The sequence below is a fragment of the Rhinolophus hipposideros genome, assembly GCF_964194185.1.
Source record: "Rhinolophus hipposideros genome assembly, chromosome: 2".
Taxonomy (NCBI): Eukaryota; Metazoa; Chordata; class Mammalia; order Chiroptera; family Rhinolophidae; genus Rhinolophus; species Rhinolophus hipposideros.
Genome location: NC_138048.1, coordinates 73040909 through 73064396, shown reverse-complemented (window position 1 = coordinate 73064396; position 23488 = coordinate 73040909). Strand labels below are relative to the sequence as shown.

The window sequence follows — 23488 nt, the reverse complement described above, 5'->3', positions numbered from 1 at the left end:
CCCTTTCCTCCATTCCCAAGTCTTTCCTTCTCTTCTGATTTGACCACTTTTCTCTTTCTAGACTTTAGGACGTATTTTGGAAAACATTTTGTTATGTGAGGGTCAAGAGTAAAGAGGCCTGGGTCGATGGAGCATCTCTGCCAGTCAGCCAGCTGTACCACGTACGCCACATTACCTGGCCTCCAGTGTGCCATGTGGCCTAGATGTTTATTTAAATTCTTGAATACATGATAATATCGTTCCAAAACTTGCAAATTTTTGCAGGAAAACTTCTGCCTCTCATCCCCAGTCATGCAGTTTTCCTCTCTGTAGGCAAACAAGGTCATACTGTTATCTCCCAGAAGGAAACACACCTACACACACACACACACACACACATACACACACACACTCACACACACACGTAGATTAATGCTCTTTTCCTTCATTTCAATACAAATAATGACACATCATACAGACAGTTCAGCACCTTGTGTTTTCCACTGAAAACACATATTTCTGGGAGCTTTCCACATCAGCACATGGAGAGCTGCCTCCCTCTTTCTTCTGGGTGCCTAGTGCTCCGCTTAATAGTCAGTCCTATATTGGTGGACACAAGGCTGTTTCCAGACTTTTCTATGCTTCAGTGCTGCGATGAATAACCTTGCTTATACATCGTCGTGCCTGTGTGTGAGCAGACCCGTGGTATGAAGTCTGTGAAGTAGAATTTGTGGGTCAGACTGAAAGAGGCAGCCAGACAAGCACATAATAATTGGATGAACGACCTTGGAGAAGGTACTTGGCATTTCTGGCCCTCGTTTTCTTATTTATAAAGTAGGAGGACTGGCCTGGGTGACCTGCAAGTCCTTTCCACTTTGGAAGTTTCTGGGATTCAGAACCTCCCACCTGGGAGGCATTTGGCACCAAATTCGCCTCTGGCCCTGGTGATCTGCCCACAGACACACAGTGTCCCCGGTTCCAGGCCACCACAGCCAGCTGGGAGCCAAATTTCATTCTGTGCACAGCCAGTAGTGCAGGACTTGAAGACACAAATCATGTCTGACTTCATTTGTCCTCAAGTGGCATCTCTTTTCTGTTCTGACCTTTTTATAGGAAGCTGTTTTGGTAGGCTGTCTGGACGTCGGAGGGGGCATGGGGGCATTTTGCTTCAATTTACAAAATTGAGGGAAGTGAAAGGGCTAAATATACTTAAGATGAATGGAGTGAAGCATTAGCCAGAATACTGGGTGTATGAGGACAGTAATGAGCTATTTAGCATATTATTCAACAATACCGTCAACCAACCAATGCATGTTTGTTGGTATAGTGACTAAAAACAAGCCTGTCTAATGGCTTTGCCCTCACTGAATATTGACTTGTATGGCCGCTAGGCTAAGTCTTAGGACAACCACAGCCCAGGTGTGAGCTTCCTACATGTTCTCTGGCGCTCACTGTGATCATAGATCAGATCTGAGCATCTGACAATGTTTGACCTGTAAGAAACCCTGGGATCACTGAAGCAAGCCTCTAGCTTATGTGCAGATGAGAAAAAATGGAAACCAGAAATGGGGAAGTGCACCAGGGCTGTGGTAACCGAGAGTGAAAGGGCCCTGAAAGCAGATCCTGCCACTCAGGGTGGAGAATGAGTGGGGCGGTGGAGTGTCCTTCACGGCAGGTAGAGCAAGGTCGACAGACACCCCCGCCACAGGTGCTCACTCCCCAGTAGCACAGCTGGCGTACATGAGGGGCCCAATAGTGCATAATTGTGGGGTAGGCAGAACTCAGAGTCCAGTAAAAAGGCGTCAATCGGAGAAGGCCTGTGTGTCCCTGGCAGGCTGCAGACACAGACGTAGTCACAAAGGCAGGAACAAAGCCAAGATAAGATTCCAGGACGGAGACACCCCATAGACACAGGGCAGAAGTGCAGCTATCAGAATAGGGACTGTAGCCAGAGTGATTTGATTTGGGGCAGCAGCTCCTTGTACCACCCTGTCGTGGTTTGTGATTAGCTCTGGAGACTTGGAGTAGTACATTTGCAGATGAGAACATCCCAACCCTGAGTGGGGAGAAGCAAACCAGGACCCAGGTGGTTCTGATGACCGCCTGGACCAATTCCCCTCAAATCCTTCTATCCTCTCTCTGCAGACACACCACTGCCCTTGTCTAGACTCATGTTCCTCTAGGACTAATGCAATAGCTTAACGGACATAACCTTCTCTATCATTTCCTCCCTCAACCCGTTCTCCATCTGGCAGCCAGACCTGACCATGTCCCTCCTCTGCCTAAAACACTCAGGGGCTCCTCATGTCTCCCCCAAGTGCCATATGAGAGTTGAATGACGCTCCCTTCTTTGCAGCCACACCTCTTGCCCTTTTGTGCTCCTGGAACACTCAACTGCTATGGTGTTTCTAGTCTTTCAATCTGTGTTCTCATTATTACCTTTGCTTAGAACTTCCCTCTTTACCTTGTTTACCTGGGTGATTTTTATTTTCAAAACTCAGCTTTGGCTTTGCCTCCTCCAGCGAGCCTTCTCTCCCTCCCAAGAGCGGCCTGATCCCCATAATCCCTCAACTTTGGCTGTGTGTCCAAATGGAGAATTTTTAAAACTACTGATCCAGGGCCCCACTCCAGACCTATTAAATCAGTAGGTCTGTGCTATGCAGGCTGAGGCTTTTAGCTGAGGTCATGACGTCTCGACTTTACTTCCCAGTGGTTCAGAAAAAAAATATCTATCTATCATCTATCTACCTGTCATCTATCTAAATGCTAATATACGCGTATGTATAAATAAGTATTTATTGTACTGTTATTATACTTTTTCTGTTTGAAAAAATGTTAAATAAAGAAAGGATGAGTTCCATCCAGACCAGCCTGGCCATCTGCTTTGTGCAGAGCTGAGTGGTACCCCTGCACAGAGCTGGTGAGAATGACAACATTCATCATTTGCCCCGTTTTTGATAGTCTCTTGCTTGTGGCTCGGATTCCCCTAGGAGTTGGCCAGATCCTTGGGGGCTGGAGCTGCTGTCTTAGAAATGTTTACCCCCCGTCTTTCCAGCCCTAGCATGTGCCTGGCATGCCATGGGTATTTAAATCGAGGGTATATATACATACAGCACGTTTAACCTGGACGACTCACCTATGGTTTGTGGCTACAATACATACTGGACAGTATAGATATTCCAAACACAACAATGGGTATTCTTTTTTTTTTTTTTTTTTTGGTGGCTGAACATTCATATTATTTCAGACCATGCCCTGGAGATAGCAAATTAACCTTTTTACTCTCGATTTACCTTGAGAACAGTTTTCAATAAGACACGGCATGACCGCTCCAGACGCTACCCTTCAAACAGCTCACGAGTGCACACAGAACTTCTGAAAGCCCCTAGCTCCCACCTAGATGAAGCCCCCAGTGCTCCATCTGTGATGAGGAGGGCTGCGATCTCTCTCCATGGCGGACACAGCTGCTTACCCCAGCTCTCCTGGAGGTGACCTTACATCGCTTCCCAATGCCCCTTGAGCGAGCCGCATAGCGGCTCTGCCATCCCAGGAAGGGGGAATGGAATGGAGTCTGAGAACAATTAGCGACCTGTCTGAAGGCAGGCAGCAATTTGTCAACACTGAGGCAACACAAGTTGTTATGCCCTGGGTGGCCTTTTTAAAATGCTCGGCAGTGCAACCTTTGTACATTCCCAGCATTTTTATAAGCGCAGTAGCCAGAATGCGAATAACTAAATTCTCCCCATGCTTAAAGCTTTACTTAACTGATTGCATCTTCACAGCACCCTCTGAGGCTGTTACCCTTATCCCCACTTTACATTTGAGGAAACTGAGGTACAATGAATTACATGGCTTGCCTCAGGTCACACAGATAAGAGACAAAGAGCAGTCAACCACAGACAGAGCCCAAGCCCCACAGCGCCCCACGCTGCACCTTTCAGACGGGGGTTGGCCCACCAGCGTTTTCTTCTCAGTAGAGAATGTAGATGCCTGCTCTGTGCTCAGCACCTTGAAGGGTGCCTGACACTTACTAGCTATCCGTTGACTGACTCTCACCTATTTGTTGCTGGTTATGTCCAACCTTAGCTCTAGATCACAATGCAGTCTGAGGGTTGTTCTGGCATGGTGCCTGTTGTCCTGCGCTTGAATTGACTTTGACTCATGCCTTGCCTCTTGGTGCATTTGACTTTTGTCTGTGGCTTCTCTGCGAATGAGCTGAGCCCAGCCCCAAAGCCAGAGATGTGTTTACTTGCGATTCAGGCTCGAGACAGGTCTGCTCTTCGCATGAGAACCATCGAGTTTCATTCTCCCACCTGCTGAATGAGGAAACTAGACCAGATGATCTCGAAGGAGAACCAAGCTTCCCACCCCTTTACTGCTGGCAGACGGGCATTGGAGGGTGGAGGAGTTGGGGGGGGTGGTAGGGTAGAGGCGGATGTGCCAGGATTTCTGTGTGCAAAAACATGTGCACTGTGCCAGCCTTTATGGGTGATTACAGCTACCATGTTTCCCCGAAAATAAGACCTAACCAGAAAATAAGCCCTAGCGTGATTTTTCAGGATGACATCCTCTGAACGTAAGCCCTCATGCGTCTTTTGGACCAAAAATTATATAAGACCTGGTCTTATTTTCAGGGAGACACAGTAGGAAAGCCTAGGATTGGCTACCCATCCCCTGGCCTTTAAATCTAGCTGGATGTAGCAAGTTCCCATTTTCCCTCCTCCTCCCTCCCCAGTGCTAACCCAGATCTGCCTGACTCCAATCTCTACTGGTTTTCACAGTGACGAATGGCAGCAGCCTGTCCCGAGGACAAGTCGTCCTGTGCTTCCTTTCCACTCACCCCTCAACACCTCGTTTTTACGCCTGTGTAACTCCTCATTTTCCTATATTGGAATACTAGGCACAGAGTCCACCGAAGGTTTTCTCAGCGATAAAGGGTGTCCAAATGTACAGTCTCAGGAGGGCCTGGGAAGCAGGAGGTCCCTTGTTGTCAGGGAAACTGCAGCCTGGTTGCTCCACCCCTCCCCCTGTGCAGGCTCAGACCCCAGGCCCAGGAGATACGCAGGCCCTCACTCACCAGGTCTGGGGCCTTCAAGTTCATGTATTCTGCTCTTGGTAGGAATAAGGACTCCTGGAAGAAGAGGCCTTAAATTTTATGGAGAGAAGCTGGAGAGCAGGGCTGTGGGTCAGGGTAGGACGCTGGGCCAGCTAAACCCAGGTCCACGTGCAGGCTTTTCCCTTGAGTTTGATATCTTTTGATTTTCAAATGAGGCTGTTTCCCTGATACCACAGGGCAATATCTGATCCTCTCTGTCTCTCTGTCTCTCTGTCTCTCTCTCTCTGTCTCTCTGTCTCTGTCTCTCTGTCTCTCTGTCTCTCTGTCTCTCTCTCTCTCTCTCTCTCTCTCTCTCTCTCTCTCTCACACACACACACACACACACACACACACACACACACACACACACACACACAAGTCCTAGATCTGAGATCCTCGAAAAGAACATGAGGAATATTATTCAGCCACAAGAAAGAAGGAAATCCTGTCATTTCCCAAAACACAGATGAACCTTGGAGGACATTATACTAAATGAAATAAGCCAGACAGAAAAGGACGAATACTGCATGGTGTTATTTATACGTAGAATCTAAACTAAAAAACAAAAAGTCAAACTCATTAGAAACCAAGTAGAAAATGGGTTGCCAGGGGCTGGGGGTGGGGTGGAAGATATAGCCTGAGTTTGGTGAAAAGGTACAAACTTTCCGCTAGAAGAATAAGGTCTGAGGGTCTCATGCATGACACGGTGATAATAGTTGATAATGCTGTCATGTAGTTAAAATTTGCTAAGAGAATGGAACTTCAATGCTCTCACAAGAAGGAGATCAATATGTGAGTTGACGGACACATTAATTCATTCGATGTGGAATCCTTTCACGATGTGTAGTCATATTAAATCACCACAATGTACACTTTAAATATCTGACAATTTTATGTCTCAATTTTATGTCAGTAAAGCTGGGGGTGGGGGGGAATAGCCATGAGGGCAAACTTGTCAGAGGATTTAATGTCACACTTTCAAACTTGATTAAACAAAGCCATCTGGAAACTCTTTCTCCCAGAGGCTGTTATTCTTGAACTCCCTCAAAAGCAGGGGTCAGTGATACTAAAATGCAGAATGACATTTAGCCAACTGAGCAACACCAGCCCTGAGAGTCAAAGGCTTTCCTGGAAAAACCAGCTTTTGCCTCAAATGTTAGCAGACTGGATGTGATTTGTGGAATCTTTGGAGCTTTAAATTGTCAGGTGCTATCCATCCCTTCGAGGGTCATCCCATTCCGTGGGGACATAGGCTGCAGACAGAACCCTCTCTTGCCACAGCCTAACAGTTCCGTCTTCCAAAAGACTTCAGTGCTTTCATTCTCCTCCCACAGAGACAACTGAAACCTGGGGACACAAACACATCATGGATGAAAGAGACACAACAGAAGTCACTCTAACAGGTTGTGGAAATGGTAGGCTGCAGATGGAGGCAGGCTCAGGGCACCGAGGAAACCAGTGTGAGGATGGATTACCACAGCCTGGGGGAGATCTGGGCTGGGCTCCTGGCCAAGGTAACCCAGAGCCACATCCGGAAAGGTGAGTAAGAGCCAGTCAAGGCAACCCCAGCAAAGCAGACAGCCAAGGGTATGGATGTGGTCATTGTTGTTGGAGGATCAGGCAGGACACACGTGGCAGGAGATGAGCTGCAGCCCCAGGAAGAAGCCGGTCACGGGAAGCCTTGTGTGCTGTCATAGGGAGCTTGAAATTCATCCGCGGGCACTGAACCTCCAACAGCAAGTTTCAACTGAGGCAGTAATAGGGACAAATAATAGTAATGGCATACATTGAATGAATACTTTTACATGGCAGGCATCATTCTAAGTGCTTTGCCTGGATGCATTGACTTACTTAATCCTTACAACAACACGATAGGTCATCTACTAATGTTATTCCCACTTCATAGCTGGGAAAACTGAGACATGAAGTTTCCGTGTGGTAACATAGCTCCTAAGTGATAGAGCTGGGATTTGAAACTAGGAAGTTTGGTTCCTGAGCCCACTCTCTTAGCCATGCTGCTACTATTTATAATTTTATAGCCATCCCTTTCCAAATGGGATTTTAGGTGATTTATAATGCAACTACATATATACAGAGTCAACAAATTAAAAATAAAATTCAAAGAGAAAGAGGGCTCAGAAACACAGAAAAACAAGGAGGTATTTATAGCAGGGACCCAGGATGGGTATTCACAGAATCCACGCCCTGTCCTCCACCAGAGCCTAACATTTCTGACAAGAAAAGTGCAGAATGTGTCAGGATACAACCCTGTTACTCCTTGCTTAGTAAGGGGTAGCATACACGCTTATCTGGAGAGACACACTACTTACTACCTTGTACTGAATTCTAGAAGGGAATTTGTGGTCTAATCCCTGATGTTAAATGTGATATAAGATACTAAGTGTATTAGTTTCCTAGGGCTGCTATAACAAATTATTGCAAATTTGTGGCTTATAACATCAGAAATTTATTTTTTCACAGCTCTGAAAGCTGGAATCAAGGGTTGGTTCCTCTGGAGGGCCTGAGAGAGAATCCATGTCTCTCTCCTAGCTTCTGGTGGCTGCATGCCTCTCTCCTAGCTTCTTGCCATTACTTGGCTTACAGAGGCATCACTCCAACCTCTGCCTCCATCTTTGCAAGTCCTTCTCCTGTGTGTATCAAAACGCCCTCTCCTTTCTCTTGTAAAGACATCAGCCATTGGATTTAGAGCCCACCCCTAAATCCAGGACGATCTCATCTCAAGATCCTTAACTTAATTCCCTCTACAAAGACCATATTTCCAAGTAAGTCCCATTCATAGGTTTCAGGGGTTAGAATTTGGACATTTTTTTTGGGGGGGGGACACTATTTAACAATACACAAGGCATTTAATAGCAATTCTGCAAAATAATTAGAAATATTTTTTAATGGCTTTTTTACAGTGATAAAAGCCAAGGATAGATTTTTGATTGCATTTCAGCCCGTTTGAGATAGGTAGCTCTATTTAATTGAGCCACCGAGGGCTTTATCCATCCTCCTGACAGGATCCCTGAATAGAATGTCTTGTGAGCTGTGCGTCTTTGGTGGAGAGAACTTCTCTGTAGGTGAACTCAGGTGACAATGAAGCAGAGTTTTGGCCAGCACCTATTGATGGGAGGCTGCCTGATCTAGTAGAGAGGTTTCTAACTTGGGGCACACATGAGAATCACCAGGGGGAGAGTTTGCAAAATACACATGCCTCAGTCACACCCAAAGCAAAGGAAGCAGCATCTCTGACATCTACTGTCCTTTCTCTTGTATTGGCTTTTTAATTGGAACCTCTGTGATGGAGTAGTTGGGACAACTTGTTCCAGGCTGCTGCTGGTTTCCTTTTAGTCTAATGACATGGTCTGCAGGATAGAGGTGGCCTTAAGATTCTACCTGGGTTGGCCTTCCTGGCTCCTTTCCAAAGAAGGACACATTTGTCCTACTCTGGAATTCAATGTACTCACCCATAAAATGGGGTAAACATACATAACTCAGAGGTGTTATCAAGATGAAAAGAAACATGTGTGAAACACTGAACTCAGCATCTGACACATGTGGTAGAAGAGAGAAGTGTATGAAGGGTGTCATTGTATGTTCTAGAAACCATTAGTGTCCTGGAGATTTCTGCTGACGATTACTTTGCTGATGGAGGAGAATTTGAAACGAACAAGTCTGGTTCTTCTCCCCAGAGTTTATGAAGAAAAGCCCTAACCACCTGGCCGTCTCATCTTGTTCTTGAAAAGGTTATTGATTTTACATTTGTTCTTCAGTAATCATTGTTGCCCAAGAGGAAAAACTATTTGATGGTACTTCTATGTCTTACCAGAACAATGAATACTGAGAAGGAGACATTGGGAAGCCCTGGTGCAAACTCAGTTTCTCCTAATAAGCTAGACTCTCTGCTCACCTGTAGACTTAGCCCAGACTTCACAGTAAATCTCCTGAAGCTTGTATATCTCAGAGCTAGAATTTCAAAGAACAGATTTATCAGGGGTGTTTTGAGGGCAGCAGCTAATTTCCAAATAAGAGTTTTCCCAGAAGTCATAAGCCTATCTTTACACTGGGTCTTCCTTATGTGAGAATCAAAACAATACCTCAGGTATCATTACTGTATAAAAACTGCAATTACTATAAAATGTCAGGGAGGGGGAGAGAGAGGGAGAGAGAGAAAGAGAGAGAGAGAGAGAGAGAGAGAGAGAGACAGAGACAGAGACAGAGAGAGAGAGAATCCTATTAAATCAGGGCCCCACCCTTGTTACCTCATTTAACTATAATTCTTTATTCCAAATGCAGCCACACTGGGGATAGGGTTTCACCATCTGAAATGGGGAAGGACACAAACATTGAGGCCATAACACTAAACTGAGGATCCCCATACAAGGCTTGGGTTCTTCTACCACCAGGGCTTGGCGCCATCTATTTTTTTCTACCTGGAGTGGCTTTTGCCCAGTCAACTCATATTCCAATTCTCCCTACCGCAGGTGCCATCTTTTCCATGAAACCTTCCTGGATTCCTTTCCCATTCTTCCCCCAGATGGAAGCTGGAAGTTCCCCAGGCTTGTTTGAAGCTTGTATAACATTTCCTCTCTATCTTCTCCTTTCTCCCCTTACGTTCTTATCCTGGCCTACTTTTTAAGCCTTTGGCCCCCAGCCCTGGCTGTACAGCTATCTGCAGAGATTTTAAAAGTTCAGATGCGGAGGCCCCCTTCAGATCTCCTGGAGAAGAATCATTGATGATGGGCCCCAGGATGGTGTGTCCTGAGGTTGGGGCCATAGTGATGAAAACCAGGGGTGAAAACCGCCATACTAGGCTGTAAATGTAAGAATGTCATTCCTGTAGACACAACATGGTGCCCTTCTGTGCTTCCTGTTATTTACGAGCCTTTTGCGGACACTTCCTTTAGTAGGATGTTGCCTAGACTTCCTTCCCAGATGTTTAGCTCCAGATGTAAGTTTGGTTCTGCCAATGAGATGCACTGTGTGCTCACCTCCATTTTGTGGGCTTTGGGAAAGAGCAAGCAAACTTAACAAAATGTCCTCAAAGAAGAATAAGAAATGCTATTTATTGAATGCCCATCAAATGCTGGAAACTGTATGAGGTACTTTACATACTTCATTGTGTTGTTGTGTTAAAACATACATAACAGAAAATTCACCATTTTATAGGGTACACTTCAGTGGTATTTAGAACATTCACAATGTTAATGCAACCATCGCCAATATCTAGTTCTAGAACATTTTGATCATCCTCAAAGGAAACCCAGTACTTATTAGGAAGTCACTCCCCTTTCCTTCCTACTTCCTGCCCCTGGCAACCACTGATCTGCTTTCTGTCTCTGTGGCTTTACCTATTCTGGTCATTTTACATAAATGAAATCACACAATACGTGGCCTTTTGTGTCTGGTGTCTTTCACTTAACACAAAGTTTTCAAGGTTCATCCATGATGCATTAGAGCATGTATCAATACTTTCTTCCTTTTGATGACTGAATAATATCTCATTGTATAACTATACTACATTTTGTTTATCCATTCATCATTTTGGGTTATTTCCACCTATTGGTTATTGTAAATAGCGTTGCTGTGAAGATTTGTGTGCAACTGTTTGTTTGAACACTTTTTTCAATTGTTTAATATACTTTTAAATATAGATACAGTTAATATCTTATTTTACAGAGCAGAGGAAAGGATTGGGTCTTGAAGGTCTTACTTATTCCAGTTATATAGTTAGTTAAGTCACACAGTTGGAATATAAATTCCGGTTTCTGTCTTCAGATTCTAGGCTCTCTCCACTGCTCTATGAGCTGCTTCAGAGAAGTCAGACCTGTCCTCTATGGTAAGCGTGGAGCTACACTTTCTTACTTTCTGTTTTCAACTTTGAAACGCTCCTTTCCAGGCATCCAAGACATGTTATGTGTGACATGAGCTTGTTTTTTCTTTGATGTCTCTGTCCCAGAAGAGCAGCCAGGCCTTAAATTTACCAAGGGAGGAGATTTGTATGAACAGCAACTTGAACACTTTATTATAAAGGATTACCCAAAGTATAGTTATTCTTTAAAAACGTGTAAATATACATCCTGATTGCCATTATGATAAATAGTTCCTCCTTTATCATGATAAATGTATCTTATCCTCCTAGAATCAATTCTTTATTATGCTCACGAGAATAGATGTAGAATTTATAGTGTTTACTTTCATAATCAGTCAAACATTAATGACAAAAGAAGACACTGGATTTCCTGTCATCTTGAGACTCGAGATAAATGATGGGAAAAGAAAGGAAATGTGAAACCTCTCAAGAAAGAGCCAATGGGAAAGGATGTTTGAGGTGCCTAACAGTTACTGGAAGCAGGGGGAGAAAACTGGGTCCCTGCTGAAGAGTAAAGGTTTCCTCGTTATCTTATGAGGGTCAGCAAAGTTGGAGGTTAAGGCTAGTAGAGTAATCCATGAGGCTTTCTTTGGTCATAAACTGTGGGGATGGGAGCTTGGGGTTTTGCTGTATTGCCAGGAGGAAAATCCCCAGGTGGATCGGGAGAAGTTGTGTTGGGAAAAGTCCCAACATCTCAAGGACCAAATAGCCATCTGGGGCTTGAGAGAGGTGGGTCTGAATAGCCAGACTTGGTTGTTTATCTAGTTTATCTATTGCTGCAGAAAAAAATCATTGCAAAACAGTGGCTTAAAACAGAACATTTATTATTTCTCATAGTTTCTAGGTCAGGAACTGGGAGACAAGTCAGCTGGCTGGTTCAGGCTCTGGACCTCTCATACAATTACGGTTGGTCAGCTCCACCTGGAGCTGAAATGGGCGGAGGGGAAGGTGCTGGAGCAGCTTGGGCTTCCCCACAGCAGAGCAGCCTTGGATTTCTTACATGACAGCTCAGTAGCCCAAGTTCAGTATTAAAGAGAGCGAGAGAGCCTGGCAGAAGCTGCACAGCTTTTTATGATCTACCCTTGCGAGGTCACATAGCATCACGTCCACCAACTCTGGAAGTCCTATTGAGGCAATCAAAAGACCTACTCACGTGTAAGCAGAGGGGACCTAGACTCTTATCTCCTGGTGGGGAAGTGCCAAGGTTCTAGAAGAGCTTATGGGACTGAAAATATTGTTGCAGCCATTTTTGGGAAATGCAATCTGTCACAGTAACTAAGTACCTTTTTGTACTTTACATATTGTGTTCTTTTACTTAAGATTCTCTACGTGATAATAGGAACCATGGTGAATAATAAGAAGCCTCAAAAGGGTCACGGGGGCAGGAGAAGACCCAGTTGCAAACGCTGGTCCTGTGGCTGTAAAGTCAGAACGTTTATTCACACATCCATTCATTTTTTAAATTAATTTTATTTTTTTAGAGCAGTTTTGTGTTCATAGCAAAATTAAGCAGAAAGTACAGAGAGTTCTTACATACCCCTTGTCCCCACAGATGAATAACATTCCCTCCATCAACACCCCTCATCAGAGTGGTGCATTTGTTACCACCCATACATCTACACTGATGTATTGTTATCACCCAAAGTCCATAACTTACATTAGGGTTCTTTTTGGTGCTGTCCATTCCATGGCTTCGGACAAATTTATAATGACATGTATCCATCATTACCACATCATACAGAAAAGTTTCACGGCCCTAAAAATTCTCTGTGCTCTGCCTGTTCATTCCTCCTTTCCTTCTAACCCTGGACAGCCATCGATCTCCATAGTTTTGCCTTTTTCAGAATGTCATATAGCGGGAATCATCCAGTATGCAACCGTTTCCAGATCGGTTTCTTTCACTTAGTAATATGCATTTAAGGATAACCTGGCTTTTCATAGCTTGATCATTTATTTCTGTTGCTGAATAATATTCCGTTGTCTAGATGTTCCACAATTTATTTATTTATTTACCCACTGAAGGAAACGTTTGTTGCTTCCAAGTTTTGGCAATTCTGAACAAAGCTGCTAAAAATATCTGCCTGCAGGTTTTTGTGTGGACTAAGTTTCCAACTCCTTTGGGTAAACACCAAGGAGTGAAATTGCTAGATCATATCTTAAGAGTGTTTAGTTTTGTAAGCAACTGCCAAACTGTCTTCCAAAGTGGGTCTACCATTTTGCATTCCCACCAGCAATGCGCGAGAGTTTCTGTGGCTCCACGTTCTAGCCAGCATTTGGTGTTGTCTGTGTTTGGGATTTTGGCCATTCTAATAGGTGTGTACTGGTTCATTCATTCTTTCAACATATAATTACTGAGTGTCTGCTATGTGCCAGATAATGTTATCAGTCCTTAGACCACATCAGTGATCAAAACAGACCTAGATCACTGCTCCCATGTGGCATCTGTTCTGGTAGAACACTTATTAAGCATGTATTAAGTGCCAGGTTCTGTCCTGAGCACATTACATAGGTGATCTCATCCAATCCTCACAGCAACTTTGTGAAGTGGTAACTTTTGTATCCCATTTTATTCTGGCACAGAGAGGGTGAGTAACTTGCCCAAGGTCACACAGCTAGCAAGAGGAAGAGCTACAATATGCATCCAGGTGTCATGGCTCCAGAGTCTCTGCTGTTCGCTGTGCTGCCTCTAGATCTGGAAAGGATTTTGGAGGTCAGTGAGTTCTTCCCCTTATTCCACAGTTATGAACTCAAAGGTACCAGGCGGTGAGGTGACTTACTCAAGATCGAACAGCTGGTTAATATTAGGACTGGGACTAGAATCTTATCTTCTAGAACATGAGTCTTTTCACTGTACCCTTAGATTATTTGGGCAAAGAAATCTGTGAAGGATGGGGGCTTAGTTGTGTACTCATTTCCCCCCCCCCTCCTTTCTTCTTTGGGATCAAATAGTGCTTCACCTATTTTTTCTGTATTTTCTGCTGGTCAACAGTCTTTGTTCTGTCCTCCTCGGGTGGATAGCAGGTGCTCTGCTCAAGTTTACAAATGATGTTTCCCAGCACAGCTACTCCTCATCTGATTATTCCCTTCCTCCTGATTATTTGTGGGTCAAATGCGCCATGTGGGTCTTTGGGATGATCACCCTTGTCAACTTCTATCTGTCCTTTCCTTGGCCATCAGTGTGTCCAGGCTCCCCCATATCATTGCCATCATGGCATGCCTGCTAAGTGTTAATAAAGAGAAAGATGCAGGGATCAGTGTTCCTTCTCAAGCAGCCATCTCTGCATGAGAGACCGTGGAGGGAGAGCACGGCAAGGATGGTGCTCTGTGAACCTCTCATCTCCCAGTCAGAATCATGTAAGTCACCAGTGGCCTCTAAACTGCAAGGAATCCAACAGGCATAGAGAGTGAAACGGGGCGCAAATGTCCACCATGGGGGACGGGAGAGCACAGCTGCAGAATTTCAGTTTGGAAGTTAGAGTTTGGCAGCCATCCTCTCAGATTTCCCAGAACACTTCCAATTTCATGCAATGTAATTATTTTTAATAAAGATGGCTCATTGAATAAATAACTAAATGTGATTTAATTTCTATGCCTTTTATAGGACTCTTTATTTAAATAAATCTACTAATCAGAAAAATAAAAGCCTTTCTCAGTGCCAAGGGTATGTATTTAGACTTTGGAAATAATTTTCCTTATTTATGGAGCATCCTGATTGGAAAGGAGTCTAAGAGAATATTGGCTGTGCTCAGATCAGAGAGTTAAGGAGTTGGAATCACACATCTCCATTGATTATATGAGGTTATTATATATGGCTGTACAGGTTGTGCATTGGACAAGCCTGCCACATATAAGAATTCTCTATTTATATTGCAGATATTATTGATTTCTATGTTTATTACCGTTTCAGAACAGATGGACGAATTTTATTCTAGTATAATCATCAGCTTATCTTGTTAAAACTAATTCGAACAGAATGAGGTGATGTATCTTGAGGGAGGAGGTGCCTGTTTTAATTTGCACAATGATGTCCTGTGGACTGCTGGTTGAATGTCCAGTCGGACGCAAATCATGGGCCTGGGTAAGAAGCCACGTGAAGAGCAATGAAGGGAAAGTGGAACAGTTGATTGCAGGACATCAGTTAGCCTGACAGGCGTTGGAATTAACACATTCTTTCAGTGGCTCTCAAATTTGACTACACATTAGAACTTCTTGGTGGAGAGTCTGATTTATCTGGGCTGAGATGTAGCCTGGGTATTGGAATATTAAACTTTCCTCATGTAATTCTAATGAACTGCTAAGTTTGAGAAGCGTTGTATTATTTGTTGGATGGGTGACAGATGGCTGGATACGTAGATGCGTGTATGGATGACCGGATGGACGGGAAACACGGATGGATGAATAAATGAATGAACCAAGGAACTGCTCATAGAAGTTCATGACTTAATATAGTTGTCATGATATGGCATTGGCTCAAGTCTCCAGACACAGTCTCTGTCATCACGCCCCAACTCCTTGTACCACGATCTAGCCATACTGAATTTCAATCAATTCTTCTAATATGTGAACTGACACTCTTGCGACTCGGGGCCCTTATCTTGCCTGTTCTCCTTGATCAGCACGCATTTCCCTTTTCTGCTTGCCTGACTAACTCCTACTCACATTTTTTAGGTTTCTATTTAAAGGTTATTTCATCCTGGAAGATTTCCTGTCCTCCTTCTTGACCCTGGATTAGATGGTTTACTCTTTGTGCTTTCATGGCCCCTTGTCCTTCCACATCAGAGCATCTACCACCTGGAAACGCCAGCTGGGTTCATAGGGGGAGAAAAGGAAAAACCGAGTGGTTCACTTCTCCTAGCTCCATGCTGTGTGGCCTAATTCAAGCATTTGAGGACAAGTACTCACTTTGACAAAAATCTGTGTATCATCCTCTGATGGCTAACTGAAAACTATGATGCCTTTGGAGGAATCTCCCTCCTCTCACCCTGCCCTACAGTTGTCATTAAAATTTGCCATGTCACAACCCGTAGAGTTCTTGCTGAGAGTAGCTTTCTCTATGACTTTCAGATCAGGATGAGAGAATCTCGATGATAAGAGCCAGGAGAGACATTAAGAATTTTCTCATCAGATTCTGCATCATAAAGGTAAGCAAATGGATATTAAACTGGCAATGACTTGCTCAAAGGTCACACAGCAAATCTGTGGCAGAACCAGGACTCAAACCCAAGTTTCCTGGCTCTAGGCTCAGGAATGCCTTCACATTCAAGTAATCTTTGGAAAATTTCCCCCAAATCTGGAGCTTGGTTCTTTCTCCTGTACCCTTCCAATACTGAGAGAATCGTGCAGCAAAGTCTCCGGACACATTCTCTCTTTTGCCCCAGCTTCTTGCACTCCATGTGCAGTGGTGGGAGCAATCGGCAGGAGAGACGTACTATTGTCATGGGCATAGTGACTCTCCTGGCAGCTCTTAAAGGTATGTCTGAGGGGTGGGTTTGGGCTGCTGAATTCCCTTTGGGAAGATGTGCTCCGGAGATTCAGAATGGCAAATTTGTCCTCAAAGCACAATCTGATGAGATAATTACAATGTAAGGTGAGAAATTATTGGTAAATGTGCATCTGGCTGGGAGAAGGCTGCTGAACTGGAAGTTTCCTCTACTCTGTCTGAGAAAAGAAAGTTAAGGGCCTTTGTTTTTGAACCAGAGATCGAACTACCTATTTGTTGATGGGGGAACTATAGGAAGCACCTGAAAATGTAAAAACAGGGGTTTCAAATTGGTGATCTGTGGGCAGAACTTATCTACACACACATTTTGTTTGAGAAACTTGGAGGTTTTTAAAAATATATTAGCCACTACATAAAAATTAAGAGATTTTTACATAAAATAGGAAAACCTGGCAACATTGGGTCCTCATTCCGGTGAGGTGTTGGTAGCAGGGATGAGTGTCAGTGGCTTCTCCTTGAGATGAGGGCTGAGCTCACCCATTCCCACAGGACCCAATGCTCATTCACATTAACTCTTGGGTCCTATGGACCTGTGACATGTGAGGGTCAGCATGGCAAATGCCTCCTACCCCTCTATTCCACACCTTTCTATATCTGGCTTACAGTTGGCATCACATTTTGCTTCATAGTTTTGATTCTTGAGTTCCTGACTTGTCTGCCAACAGGCCTCCATCCAAGCCCTCTGAAGGCTGGGGGATGTCTTACTCAGTTTTATAATCTGAGATGCTATACAGGCTCTGGTACACAATAGGTGCTCACTAACTGTTCTTGAAACGGATGAATGAGCATTTCAATGTGCTAACTTGAAATCACAGTATAGGCTTGTTTTATTCTTCTTGCATAAATTATTCAGGAGCTTGGTTTGCTATAAAACATTAAAAAGAAGCTTCACTGAATAAAATTATCTGTAAGATATCGAAACAAGAAAGCTAGGATGATCTCATTTGATTTCTTTTAGTATTTCAATATAGGCCCCACTCTTTTAGGTGAGGTTAAAGACAGTCCTGCTGAAGATGGTGAAGGCTCCCTGTCAGCTCTAAGAGCTCCTCAGCTGGAGTGATGGCGGGGAGAACAGGGCGAAGAACAGAGCAGAAAAGCCAGAGAACTTAGAATGAGACAAACCCAGGTCACACCTAGCTTCATCAATTTTGACATTGTATGACCTTGGCTTGTGGCTTTACTTTCGTTTCTTTTCTTTTTTAAAAAAATTAATTATTATTAAATTTATTGGGGTGACATTACTTAGTAAAATTATATAGGTTTCAAGTGCACGTTTCTATGATACATCATCTATATATTGAATTGTGTGTTCACCACCCAGAGTCAGTTCTCCTTCCATCACCATATATTTGGACCCCTTTTTCCTATTCTACCACCTTCCCCTTTACACTCTGATAACCATTAAGCTGTTTTCTGTGTCTGTGAGTTTTTGTTTCTTTGTTTGTTTATCTCGTTCATTTGTGGCTTTCAGTTTTATATCCCATATATGAGTGAAGTCATGGTTCTCGACTTTTTCTGTCTGATTTATTTAACTAAGCATGATAATCTCAAGATCCACCCGTGTTGTCACAAATGGCACTGTTTCATCTTTTCTTATGGCAGAATAGTATTCCATTGTGTATCTATACCACATCTTCTTTATCCAATTATACACCTAAGGACACTGTGGTTGATTTTCCATGGTTTGGCCACCATAAATAATGCTGCAATGAACATAGGGGTACGTATATCTTTATGGAAAAATGTTTTCATATTTTTGGGTAGATACCTGGAAAAGGAATTGTTGGGTTGTATGGTAATTCTATTTTTAATTTTTTGAGGAACCTCCATAGTGTTTTCCATAGTAGTGTTAAATTGTCACTTTTTAAAGATGACGTGATTTTTTTTATGTAGAAAAACCCTAAAGACTCCACAAAAAACTATGAGAAACAATAAACAAACACAGTAAAATTGCAGGATACAAAATCAATGTACAAAAATCCATTGCATTCCTATATAGTAGTAACAATGAAATTTCAGAAGAAATAAAAAAATACAATTCCTTTTGCAATTGCAACTAAAAGAAAAAAATACTGAGGACTAAACTTAACAAATGATGTGAAGGACCTATACACTGCAAACTATAAGACATTATTCAAAGAAATTGAAGAAGACACAAGAAATGGAAAGATAATTCCGCATTCATTTGTTAGAAAAAAATCAACACAGTTAAAATGGCCATATTACCCAAAGGAATATACCCAAAGCATATTACCCAAAGCAAGATTTAACGCAATCCCCATCAAGATACCAATGGTATTTTTTAAAAAAGAAATAGAACAAAATATCATCATATTTGTATGGAATCACAAAAGACCTTGAATAGCCAAAACAATCCTAAGAAAAAAAAGAATAAGGCTGGAGATATCACACTCCCCAACTTCAATTTATACTACAAAATGACAATCATCAGAATAGAATGGTATTGGCAGAAAAACAGACACACAGACCAATGGAATAGAATTGAGAACCCAGAAATAAAACCACTTTTATATGGGCAGAGTTTTCAACAAAGCAATCAAAAACATACAATGGAGAAAAGACAGCCTCTTCAATAAATGGTGCTGGGAGAATTAGAAAGCCACGTGCAAAAAAGTGAAACTAGACTGCTATATCTGTCTAGATATCTGGTATATCTGTCACTATATACCAAAATTAACTCAAAATGGATCAAAGATCTAAACATAAGACCTGAAACAATAAATTCCATAGAAGAAAGCAGAGGTACTAAATTTATGGACCTTAGGTTCAGAGAGGATTTTATGAATTTGACCTCAAAGGTAAGGGAAAGCAAAAATCAATGAATGGGATTATACTAAACTAAAAAGCTCCTGCACAGCAAAAGAAACCATCAACAAAACAAAGAGACAACCAACTGAATGGGAGAAGATATTTGCAAACAACACCTCTGATAAGGGACTAATATTCAAAATATATAAAAAACTCATAGAGAAACCCTTTTCACGAAGATGGCGCCGAAAGCGAAGAAGGAAGCCCCTGCCCCTCCCAAAACCAAAGCCAAAGCGAAGGCTTTGAAGGCAAAAAAAGCAGTCCTAAAAGGCGTCCACAGACACAAAAAAAAGAAGATCCGGACGTCACCCACCTTCCGAAGGCCCAAGACACTGTGGCTCCAAAGGCAGCCTAAATATCCTCAGAAGAGCGCTCCCAGGAGAAACAAGCTTGACCACTATGCTATCATCAAATTCCCCCTAACTACCGAGTCGGCCATGAAGAAGATAGGAGACAACAATACACTTGTGTTCATTGTGGACGTCAAGACCAACAAGCACCAGATCAAACAGGCTGTGAAGAAGCTCTATGACATTGACGTGGCCAAGGTCAACACCCTGATCAGGCCTGATGGAGAGAAGAAGGCATATGTTCGACTGGCTCCTGACTACGATGCTTTGGATGTTGCCAACAAAATTGGGATGATCTAAACTGAGTCAAGCTGGCTAATTCTAAATACAAACGTTTTTCACTGTAAAAAATAAATAAATAAATAAATAAATAAATAAAGAACTCATAGAACTCAACAACAACATAAAAACAATCCAATTAAAATGGGCAGAAGACTTGAACAGATACTTCCCCCAAAGAAGACAAACAAGTGGTCAGCAGATATATGAAAAGATGCTCAACTTCACTAGCTATTAGAGAAATGCAAATCAAAACCACAATGAGATACCACCTCACACCTGTCAGAATGGCTATTATCAACAAGTCAAATAATAACAAGTGTTGGAGAGGTTGTGGGGGAAAAGGAACCCTCATACACTGCTGATGGGAATGTGTATTGGTACAGCCGCTGTGGCTTTACTTTCTTGAGCTTTAACTGAAGGCTTCACCCTCCTTTTAAATCATGAAAACAATTGTTTTCATAAGTAACATAAGCACATGGTACAAAATACAAAAGGTGCAAAACAAAAAGTCTATCCTACCCACTGCTAAAGCCACTCAGTTCCCCTCACAGAGGCAGCCCGTTACCAGGTTCTTGTGCATCCAGAGGTACCCTACAAATATAGAATATATACAAATATAAGTGTGTGTGTGTGTGTGTGTGTGTGTGTAAAAGGTATATACAGTGTGCCAAAAAATGTACACATGTTTTAAGAAAGGAGAAAAATTGTATTAAAATTGTAATACTGAATATATACCGATAACAAAAGATGGATACAAGTCATGTGTATACATTTTTTGGCAACCCTGGTATATAAAAGTATATATATACCTTTTATACAACATTCACACCGTACTGTATCTTCTTTCTTCAATTAATATATCTTGATGATCCTTCCACCTCAATAAGAGTGACCTCACTTTTAATGGCTGCACAATATTCTATTGATGGGCGTGCCATCAATTGATTTAAGTGGTCTGCTCTCAATACGGAGTTTGCTTCTAAGATGCTATTTTAACCCTGCTGGAGTGATTAGGATGCTATTTTAACCCTGCTGGAGTGATATCGGACCTCCCTCCTTAAAAGGATAATTCAAACTGAAACAGATTTATTAAAGTTCTGTTGAACACCTAACCCATCTATTTTCCTATGACGGGGATGGGCTGTGTTCACAACCCTTTGCTTTTCTCTTTGCCTTGATTCATTTGCCGGCCAGTCTGTGAAATGGAAATAGTTACAACTTCCAGAGTTGTTCTGAGGATTTATGTCAAGTTTTTAGCACTGCTTTAAACCTTCTCCCTTCAGAAGGTTTCTGAGAGAATCTTCGTTGGTAGTCTGTGCCAAGAAAAGGCCAGGTTCTGACTGCTGCAGCAGGGCGTTTGTGCCAGGGAGTGACTTCCACGGTGAGCAACACATTCCTGAGCATATATTGTTCTGAGCTGAATGAGAGATGTTCTTGCGACACTTCTGATGGAACGTTTTACATTGTTAAACACTAATCAATTAAGAAGTTCATTTAGGTAAAAGAAAAAGATGAAAGCGGTCATTCTTAGGAGCAAAAGTATTGACTTGTCACCAGTGAAGTAGAAAACGGCTTGTTTCTCGGTCTCACGTGAATCAAAGAGCAAATGCTGTTGCAAATTGAAAACCAGCTCTTTGGGTGGTCTGCTGTTCTGATTGCAATGGCTCCTGATCTCTTCCTTGTCATCTACAGGCCGGCTCTTATTTGTTTTATCCTTTCAGATGAACTTTGTTCCCCATGAAGAGGCAGAGACTATTATCGGTGACTTTCCAACTCATTTTCTGTTTCAAATCCTCTTCTGGGTCACTTCTCCATGTCTTCCCCTAAATAGAAAACGTACGGTTCTATGAGGGCCGAGGCCCAGCAGCCAGTCCACGACGCTGGGCTGTCTGCGTCAGCACGGAGGCTCTCAGAGAGGTTGCAGAGCTCCCCCTGGGAGGGTACCCGCTCTGGCCCAAGGGCAGGTGAGGAGGATAAGGATTCCAGAGAGCTCAGGCCACACTTCAGGGTTCTTTATATCCTTTCTGGGGAAAACATTGCTGAGTACCTTCGGATTCATATGCAAAAGACCACTGGACAAATGAAAAGACTGATAATTATTAAGAATACATATTATAATTATACAATTTAAAAGCTTTCTTAAATATTTTTGTTACTTTTGATCCAAATTATTGCCTGGGGTTATGTGTTTTTAAATAATGAAATGATTTAGGTATTTACGTTCTAGAACTCTGAGTAGGTAAGCTATTTTTATATTGATCTTTCTTTGTGCCAGAAATGGTACTAATAGCAAGCAAGGGAAGAGAGCATATTATGGGCCCACTGACATTCCATTAGGTCCAAGTTCACTATTATTGTGTCCACAGTAGCCCTGTAGACTTGTCCAATACTGCTGAAAAGATGCCCAAGGATATCTTCTGCCTGAATGAAGTCTCAGTGACAAGAAAAGTTGGGAAAGGTTGGCCTAACACTCAAAACCTCTTCCCAGGCCTTGTAAGGGGAGGTAGGAGTTGCTGTTAGAGCCCCGATTCTCTTGACCTTGGCTGTGCATTGGAATCACATGGGGAGCTTTCAAACTTCTTGTGCCTAGTCGACACCTTAGCCTGGACCAAGTGGGTCAGAATCCCTGGGCAGGAGGTGCATGAGTGTGGAGGCGATGAGTATGAAGGTGGAAGTGGGACCTGGGAGAGCACTGCAGTGTTAGAGAAAAAAGACGCCTTTTCTGAATGTCACTATTTCTCTCTTGCTCTGGGGTCAGTGGGCAGGAGGACAACGGGAGAAATGAAAAAAAGGATCAATTAGGGGCTTCAAACCACCTTAGAGAATAAACATCCCACCACTAGAAGCACAGGCACCCTCTCCCCTTAGTGGTAATGTGGGGGTGGGCGTGCGGGGGAATGAGGGTGGGAGGTGGGGAACGTGGGGAGCAGGGAGCTGGAAATGTGGTTCTTCCTGGGCTCCATGTACGTTAGGTAGGCCAGGTGTCTTCTCCAGGCTTCCTGTGCGCGCACGGATGTGTGTGCATCTCATATATAGACAAGTTTATGTTTATATATTTTTATACTTACATATTTTAAGCTGTATTATATTTATTTGTTTATTATTTATATTAATACAAATATATAAAAAGCTGCCAGCCACAAAAGAGCTCTGGCATATTCTGAGATTCTTAAGAGCAGGTGAAAGTGAGGCAAACAGTGATTCCAGATGCTTTCTCCTGAGTTTCAGAGCAGAACCTATATAGAGGGGGAGGGCCTGGTGCCTTATGCTGAATGAAGGTAGGTTTGACTTCTGGATGGACAGGTAGAAACCTGTTTCCCACCCGTTCACTACACACATATGAGTATGCACACACTCCTCCAGTTGCAGAACTATGCCTGTTCCTTCCTAAAACTTTGGCAATGATCTGGGCCGTTTTCCCCACACAGACTCCAACTATGACCCTTTTGTGTCTTTCTCCTCATGTTTAAAGCCAGCCGCATATAGTCTGACATATGGGCTTTCTGTCTGGAAAGCCAGATATCCTTTATCTCCACTTAGATAACATTTCCTGGGACAGGGTGTAGAGGTAGACAGAT

The 23488-nt window shown here is 43.0% G+C and overlaps 1 protein-coding gene across 1 annotated transcript; it reads left to right on the top strand.

Moving 5' to 3' along the window:
• Positions 1-19445: 19445 nt before the first annotated feature.
• Positions 19446-19928, top strand: LOC308505485 (large ribosomal subunit protein uL23-like; the record flags this gene model as incomplete). The annotated part of the gene is made up of 1 exon (XM_081067776.1): positions 19446-19928. The coding sequence occupies exon 1, from the start codon at positions 19458-19460 to the stop codon at positions 19926-19928; it is 471 nt and encodes a 156-aa protein (XP_080923902.1). The 5' UTR covers positions 19446-19457.
• Between the last annotated feature and the right edge of the window lie 3560 nt (positions 19929-23488).